The sequence below is a fragment of the Lepidochelys kempii genome, chromosome 12 (assembly GCF_965140285.1).
Source record: "Lepidochelys kempii isolate rLepKem1 chromosome 12, rLepKem1.hap1, whole genome shotgun sequence".
NCBI classification, from domain to species: domain Eukaryota; kingdom Metazoa; phylum Chordata; order Testudines; family Cheloniidae; genus Lepidochelys; species Lepidochelys kempii.
The window spans coordinates 25,819,904-25,828,172 of record NC_136391.1 but is presented as its reverse complement, the minus strand read 5'-3'; the positions used below and the strand labels follow the sequence as shown (position 1 = coordinate 25,828,172).

At 42.2% G+C, this 8,269-nt stretch overlaps 1 protein-coding gene across 1 annotated transcript; it reads left to right on the top strand.

The window, feature by feature from the left end:
* The first annotated feature begins 484 nt into the window (after nt 1-484).
* PDCD2L (programmed cell death 2 like) lies at nt 485-7,506 on the top strand. The gene is made up of 7 exons (XM_073307939.2): nt 485-657; nt 1,689-1,852; nt 2,004-2,073; nt 2,638-3,035; nt 3,950-4,063; nt 5,067-5,218; nt 7,358-7,506. The coding sequence occupies exons 1-7, from the start codon at nt 526-528 to the stop codon at nt 7,486-7,488; spliced, it is 1,161 nt and encodes a 386-aa protein (XP_073164040.1). The 5' UTR covers nt 485-525; the 3' UTR covers nt 7,489-7,506.
* Nucleotides 7,507-8,269: the final 763 nt, after the last annotated feature.

The following is an 8,269-nucleotide window of genomic DNA, read 5'->3' as shown; positions in this document are numbered from 1 at the left end:
AATAGCCTGGGACTGACACAGCCGCAAGGGAGGCATTGACCCGCCCCGTGGTAGATCCACTGACCCCTCCGCCTCCTCGGACGAAAATCTCACTTGCAGCCCGACATGGAGCGCACGCCAGCGCAGCGGCAGGGCGGCCGTCGGGCCCGGCGCGGTGCCCGCGGCGCGCCGCCAGCGCCTGCAGGAGCCCGGGGCAGCAGCGTTGCGGGGCTGGCCGGGAGGGGGCGGTCCATTCGGCAGCCCGCGGGGCGGGGCCGCAGGCCCCATCAGCCGGCCAGGCGCGCCCGCCAATCCGAGGTGCGCACAGCCCCCCCCCGCCCCCCCCGGATTACTGCAGCAGCCGCCAAGCGGCCTGCGCCCGCCGCGCACGGGCTGCCGGGAGCGAGCCGGAGGGCGGCTTCGCGCAATCCCCAACCCGGCGCTCCGACTCCGGGGAGGAACGTTCCCTTGCCTGCATTTGTCCCCTCTCGGCTGCCTTAGTCACGTGGCACGACGCGCTCGGGTCCCCCTTTCCCGCAGGCCGGCATGGCCGCCTCTGCCTGCCGCCCTCCGGGGCCCCGCGTGCTGCTGGGTCTCCGCGACGCCGCCATCCCGGACCCCGGCCGGGACAGCCTGCAGCCGCCGTCGTGGGCCAGCAGCAAGCTGGGCGGCTCCCCGGTAAGGGGGCCGCGGGTGCCCGACGGGGGAGGGCGGGCTCGCGGGCCGGTAGCGGAGCGGCCACTGCCGGGGCCAGCCCGGGTCGCTGCGGGCGGTGGAGGCTTGGGCGGCTTCGTAGCGCAACAGCCGAGCGAACCGCCGGTAACATCCAGCGCGCGGCGGCCCCTGCCGGGCAGCGGCTCAGCGCCAACGCTGCTGGCGTTTTACCCCCGCATCCTGCACTTACCTCTGCCTGGGGCGAGTCCCAGAGAGCCCGCGGCACGCACCGGCCTCTGCCCACCCAGCTCGCCGCAGGAGCTGAGCCTCAAGTTCGCTGTGACGAGCTTAGCCGGGGATGTCAAAAGGCTGCTGGAGACCCCAGCTTTCTCCAGTGATTGTACATGCTCAGTTCTCCGAGATGCGCCTGGCCCCTGTCTCGGCCTGGCTGGCAGCACGGGCTGGTATTTGAAGGGTTTTTGCATAGCCACGTTAAGTCAGGCCATAGTGGGTCAGACCTATGGGCTACCTAGCCTAGCTTCCCACAGTGGCCAGTGCCAGATGCGTCTGAGGGAAGTGAACAGAGTAGGGCACTTACTGAGTAATCCATCCTCTGTTGTCCAGTCTCAGCTTCTGGCTGTCAGAAAGTTAGGGATACCCAGAGCATGGAGTTGTGCCCCTGACCATTTTGGCTAATAATAGTCACTGATGGAGCTATTCTCCATGAACCTACCTAATTCTTCTTTGAACCCAGTTATTCTTTTGACCTTCACAACTTCCTCTCACAATGAGTTCCACAGGTTGACTGTGTGTTGTGTGAAGAAGTACTTCCTTATGTTTGTTGTAAACCTGCTGCCTGTTAAGTTCATTGGGTGACCTTTGGTTCGTGTGTTATGTGAAGAGGTAAATAACACTTCCATATTCACTTTCTCCATACCATAATTTTATATCCCTTTCTCATATCCCTGCCTTAGCAGGTCTAAGTTCATTAAATAACACTGTGCAGTGCATCTTGAAATCATCCTTAATCAAGGCCACTGTTTTGTGTCTCCTAGAATTGTGCCCCTTCAGTAACTATGACTTATCCTTCTTGTGGGATCTGCGGTGCCATCCTGATGCACATAGTGCAGATATATTGCCCCCTTGAAGGCTCACTATTCCACCGTGTCATTAATATATTTGCTTGTGCTGTGAAAGGCTGCTGGGGAAAATCAGAAAGGTATGTATATGGTTTACGTTTCTCTTCTGAGTCTTCTGGGTGGGGGAGGGTGCTACTGTAATACAAAAAATGAATCCTCTTATTTTCTTTTGCCTTTATCACGTTAATTACTTGTTTTTCTTACGTGTCACTTTCTTATTTTTCACTTTAGCTGGAAAGTGTTACGTTCCCAGTATTTGCAGATGCAAGGAAAAGAAACACAAGATTGCAAATTAAAGCAGGTATTACTTGCAAGTATGATTTCTTTTTAAGTGCGATATATAGAGTGTAATATTTAGGAACCTCAAACAAAATGTATAGTTTCTTCACAGCTGATATTTTTTTTCCCGATTACAACTTTTTTTTTTTAACTATGGGTGGGTGAGAATAAAAAATGTATGGTTTTTGTACTGATAGACTTGAAATCTGTTTGTACAGTTATTGATTAATTTGAGTTGGCAATAAATGAAGCAGATTGTTTGGGGTTTTTTTTGTTTTTTTTGACAGAAATGGTGAACCATAATTATGTAGTAAGTCCTACCTTTGTTCCACCTTCCACAAGAAGTCAACTTTTAAATATTAAAGTTATAATATATCTTATTCCACAGATAAATCTTTGCATGTTATACACTTGTTTTGCACGTTTCTCTTTGTTTTGGGCAATTTTAGGGTCAGTATCTAGCATTGGGGGAAAAATTAAATTAAGCATTAAATTGAGAAACTTAGTTCCTTCATTTGTGTCAATAAAAATATGTGTGAAATATCTTAGGGACACAGCACTTGAAAATTGTCCTTTTTATTCTCAGAAACAAGAGAATAACTTTGCAACAAAGGATTGGTGCGATGGAGCAGATGACTGGGGAATTTGGGATGAAACAGAACGTCCTGTGCGAACCACCAGTCACCTACTTGGCTTAACCACAGTGAGCAGTTCCTCCTTGTCCACAGCCACAGAGTGTGCATCTCAATTTCAAGGACTTAGCCTGTCAGAAACTACAGATATCTCTGATTCCTTACATAAGCCAGTACCATGTGGAGATGGGATAGTAATGCCTACCTCTTGTCCCAGATTCCAGTCCTATTACATCAGTGTTGTGGATGAGGAAGACTACACTGGCTACCTTGATACAGATCATGCACACAAACTTTTAAAGGAATATCAGCAGAGGGAGGGCATTGATTTGGAACAGTTGATGTCAGAAAGGTGAGAATAGGCTTATAGTCTGTGTTGTTAAACGAAGACCATTTGATGAGCTCCTGTCTGCTGACCTCTTCCAAATTTGTTAAATCACTATTCAGGTTCTAAATCATTAGAGCATCAGTCAATTTTATGCTATCTTAATTGTATATTAACAGTTAATTATATTTTGTGTATGGATTATGTCCAGTATACTTATAGTTTCCTAGGTTAGTATTGAAACTTCCTTTTCCTGTGGATTTGAGTAAGGGATTGGATGACTATGAGAGATGGATCCATAGAGACTTTATGAGGGAAGTAGTGTGAAAAATAGATTTTGGGCATTAGAGTTACTGTATGCTGCTAGAACACTTGTGTAGTTGACCACTTATACCAGGAACAATTGCCACTCTGTTAGAATGTAAAATAGGCTCCCACAACAGAAAAGTGGGGGCTCAATCTGGTACGAAAGATTATATCACTTGCAGGATATACATACATGCTTCTCTGAAGTAGTTTTCCTGTTCAGTTGAATGGACCTTCTTGAAAGAGTATGTTAGAGGACTTACAATTTTGTATTGGGAATAAATTAAAAAAATACCAAAATTAAAAACTGGAAGGGCTTTGAGAGATCACAGAAGAGAATGACACTAGATATAAACAAGTATGTGGTGGATTTGATTTCATGCATTATATTACAGGTTAGTTAGAAATAGCTTTAATGATTGTGAGCCAGTGAATATCTATGAATCAGGACCAAACTGATCAATTACACTTTATTAAAGGGTTGCCTCTAATTTAAGAAACAGGTGTCATTTAATTATGGGTAATATAACAAGAAACTTCCAAGTGTGTTTTTCCTCAGAGTAACCATACTTATTTTTGAACATGTATACTGTACTGTGCGCCTTATTGGCAAAATTTCCCCCTTATTCGTTTAGTTTTGTAGGTGAAGGTGATAATGAGAAGTATGAAAAGAGTGAAGGCAAAAATAGAGACCATGTGTTCCATAAATTTATGAAGAGAATTTCTTCCTGTCATGAACAAATTCTAAGGTATTTTGATAATCTAAACATGTTTTTGGTGGGGGTGCAATGTCAGTCATTTGTGTCAGAGAATGAACAAGTCTTTGATTTGACATCACTGAAAATGTAATATTTTTAAAAATATTTTAATTTGTAAGAGTTGCTAAGTGTGGTGTGTGTGTGATACAGTATAGATGACAGAAACACACTGTTCAGAACAGGTGAGATTCTTACCCCTGTTCTGACTCCTTTATGCCAATAAAAATGGTTGGAGGAGCAAAAAGCCCTGGATTTGGTAAGGGAGAACTGAGGAAGACAAAGAGAACTACTGAGTGCGCGCGCGCAGGAACAGGGCTTGTGGTAGAAACCTTAGTCCACAGATCATTGGAGAGCCTGAGCAGCATTGCTGTCCCTGGGCAGCTGATACTCAGCTGTCGTAACTCCATCCCAGCCCCCAGAGCAGCCCAGAAATGGAGAGGCGCACCTTAGTTTCTTTACTTTTGGACTATGATTTCTGTGCTGTGCTTCTCAGAGGTGCAGAACAGTATCCCACATGTTGCATTGAAGCAGAAGCTACCTTTTAACAATGGTTCTTGGGAGATGAGGGATCTGTTGTACCAGAAATGTTGTGCTTTACTGTAACGGACCACAGTATTGCAAGGTGTTAAGAACCCTCTGTTCCCAGTGAACTAGAATTGCACAACTGCATTTAGTGAGAGTTGAGGGTACTGCACATCTTACAGGCACCAGTCAATGGCTTCTGTCTTCTTTTAAATAGTGGGAGGCTGCATTCTTTGTCATCCAGCTCTCTCGTATGACCCTCTAAGTTTTTTCCCCCACTTTAACCTTTGTAAATAATGAATGAATACTTCTAAAACTTAGGGCATCAGCAGGAATCAGAATCTTTGCCTATTTGTATGGCAAGCAGCCTCTTAGATTTAGAATCCCAAGTACTTATGTGACATTGTCATGTGTCTGAGTCAATGAGATTTAGTTGCAAAAAATGTAAATAAGGGGTCTTTTTCTTCTCTAGATACTCCTGGGGTGGCCAGCCTTTATTTATAACATGTCCTTCATCCAGCATTAATGAAATGGTTCCAGTCTGCAACAGCTGTGGAAGTAACAGAGTCTTTGAATTTCAACTTATGCCAGCACTGGTCAGCATGCTGAAGAGTGTTGATGCAGGTTAAATCTTTTGTTGCTTTAACTGAATACTAGTCAATCTGCTGGTTGATTTATGATTATAGTGTACTGGAATTTAGGCTGCTTCTTGCAAAATGTACACAGTGAATGAAATAACTATTTTTAATATCATTAAGCCAATCAAGAAGCCAACTAATATTGAAGGTAGCCTTCTGTTAGGTTGTACTCAGTGCTTTTGGGGTCTTGTGAGGACAGTATCTTGTACAAGACTCACTGTTGTTCGATTTTTAGCTGCTCAGTTTCCTTTTAATGAGAAGCAACGTTCCCATTCCCATTTTGTTCCTATTTTCTGGGACTGTTTGATCAAAGCCTCATATTTTCCTTAGTGCCTTTCCAATAAGAGAAGTCTAGAAAACTCCTTGTCCCTGAATAGTAATTAATGTGTAATGCTAGTCCAAACTGAAGACTTGAGAGCTGAATAAATATCTGTTAAAATTCTGTTTCATCACAAACAAGACTGCAGCTCCACACAAGAAGCTTTAATTTGTTGATTTAAAAATTTCAGCAGGTTTTCTTTAAAACCTTGAAGTGACAAAGTACTCAATGTTTGCTAAGGAGATTAAACCCTAGTCTACACTACTAACTTGTGTTGGTACAACTATGTCACTCCATGGTGTGGAAAATCCACACCCCAGAGCAACAGTTATGCTAACCAAACTCCCAGGGTAGACAGTGCTATGCCCATGGGAGGGCTTCTCCATCAACATAGCTACTGCTTCTCAGGGAGGTGGAGTACAGGATAAGCTCTTCCGTCAGCATAGGTATCATCTTCACTAAACTCTACAGCAGCACAGCAAGTGTAGACAAGCCCTAAAGGTTAACCATATTTGTGGTGAGGAGGTTTTAGTTACTAAACAAAATCCTGATTTATTATGTATTTATATCAAAATGTAGTTCAGAATACTGATCATTTAGGCTTCACTGAAACCAACCTTCTACATTGCAGATTATGGTAAAGATGTTCCAGGCAAATTGGATTGTGATTTCCCAAATACATACTGAACTATATTCTTTGTGTTATACCTATTCAACCTCACTGACGCCACAGTGGTTGATACAAATATGAGAGAACAGAATTTGACCCACTGTCTTTTTTTTTTAATTGCAGTAAATTTTAAGGTAGTATGTTCAAGGCCTGCTTAAAGTTCTTTGTGAATTTCAGTCAAAGGATTGATAACTTAAAAATCAAACTTCCATCTGAATTTTATAACTATTACAGTAATATTTTGTATTGTAACTGAAAGAGAAAATCTCATTTCTAAATTACTGTATGCTGTTTTGTACATGAGGTGGATAATATACATTCTCACATTAGAAAATAATTATATTTTAGAGGCATCCGATAGGTGAGATACTGTGTAATTATATGTGTATTACAGAATGATTAACATTCAAATTAAGTTTTATGAAGCAATGGAACATTTCTGCAGCATAGGTGACAAACAGGTATAACCAAAACGATATAGTTTTTCCTTAAACATAAATAAATCTTAAGCAAACCTTCTTGGGCTTCTGGGGTCCAACTTTTTTTAGATACTGAATTATTAATATCTCTCAGCCTATCATTAGTATTTGAAATCTGGAATGAATGAAGTGGAACGTGAGTTTTAGATAATTTGTTTTTTTTAATAATGTCAAAGAACTTTTTAGGGTCCAGAAACTTAGCACTTAAAACTTAAGTCCAGTATCCTGTAAACACTTACACATTTGCTTACCTTTAGGCATGTGAGTAGTCCTTTTGCCTAGCTACTGCCAGTGCCCCCTTACCCCATCATATGCTTACAAGACATTATAATTAAGTCAATAGGACTTCTCACATGCTGTTGAGCATGTGCACAAGTGTTTGCCAGATTGGGACACTAATTAGCATCCCAAAGTTGTTTACAATTGTACCAGTCTACCTGTCTGCCCCACTGTAAATAGATATTTTAATTACCTGTGGAGAAAGGGCTATACTTTTAGAACTGCACATGAACAAATGACCAATTAGGTATGTAAATAGCTGTTTGTTGCGTATCCTGCTTATACATTTTTGTGAATGCAGTTATAAACACCTGCCTTTTAAAATGTTAACCATTAATACAGTACATGTTGTAAACTCTTAAATATTACTTTTTTCAGATCTATCAGTGGAATTTGGAACAGGTATAGTTTACACATGTGAAAGAAGCTGTTGGCCAGCTAATCATCAGAACCCCTTGGAGGAATTTATTTTTATACAAGAAGATCCAGATCAGCAATTATTTAAATAAAAAATTAATTTTCTTGAACAGATAAAGTTCTTATTTGAGTAAAATGAAGGTATTTGTGCAGCAAAATGTCACATAATGAAAATATGGTGACATTTTGAAGTCACATGGTAGTGTGGGTTTTTAGTAATTCTTGCAAAGAGAACTCCAAAACAGCTGTTCTGGGAAGTGAATATTAATACACTTGGTACATGCACAAGATTTGTTACTTTGTTGCTTATGTACACAATTTTGTATAGTGATTTAGTAGTACATATTCTAGCTAGTAACTATGAGTACTTTAAAACGGTCAGGAATGGGAGGGAAAGGAGGAAGGTTGTTCTTATTGCACTTGCTCTAGCTTTATTTTGTTTGGCTTATGTCAGCTAGGCAGCATTCTAGAATCCTGCAACTGTTCAGCGGGAAAAGTTGACCCCCTCTGTAGGGTTCTGTATATCAATCAGATTAAGTATAAAATACAGGCCTTTCAATTGGATTTCTTTATCTTCCGTTGGCATTAAGTGAATATGCAGTTTGTGATCCAAGAAAATGCATTTTTTACTAGGACTACTGTGCTAAGGATGAGGGTCTCTTTATGACTTTCTGCGGTGCTACTAATACTGAGTTCCAGGTGCACGGCCTCTCCTCCCGTTGAGCTTTGAGAAACATTAACAAGGAGCACAGTAGTGATTAGGTACAGGCTTGATTGTGGAAAACAGGGATATAGGTTTGAGTCCTATCCCATTTACACATGCTTTTGTATGGGAAGCTTCTATGATATGAAGAAGGGTTTAAAACTACCTCT

What these genes read in the sequence shown, in the direction of transcription:
- PDCD2L (XM_073307939.2), top strand. Translation starts at nt 526, where the DNA reads ATGGCCGCCTCTGCCTGCCGCCCTCCGGGGCCCCGCGTGCTGCTGGGT. An exon ending in GCAAGCTGGGCGGCTCCCCG is followed by an intron (nt 658 to 1,688) that starts GTAAGGGGGCCG and finishes TGTGTCTCCTAG; the next exon opens with AATTGTGCCCCTTCAGTAAC. An exon ending in TGTCATGAACAAATTCTAAG is followed by an intron (nt 4,064 to 5,066) that starts GTATTTTGATAA and finishes TTTCTTCTCTAG; the next exon opens with ATACTCCTGGGGTGGCCAGC.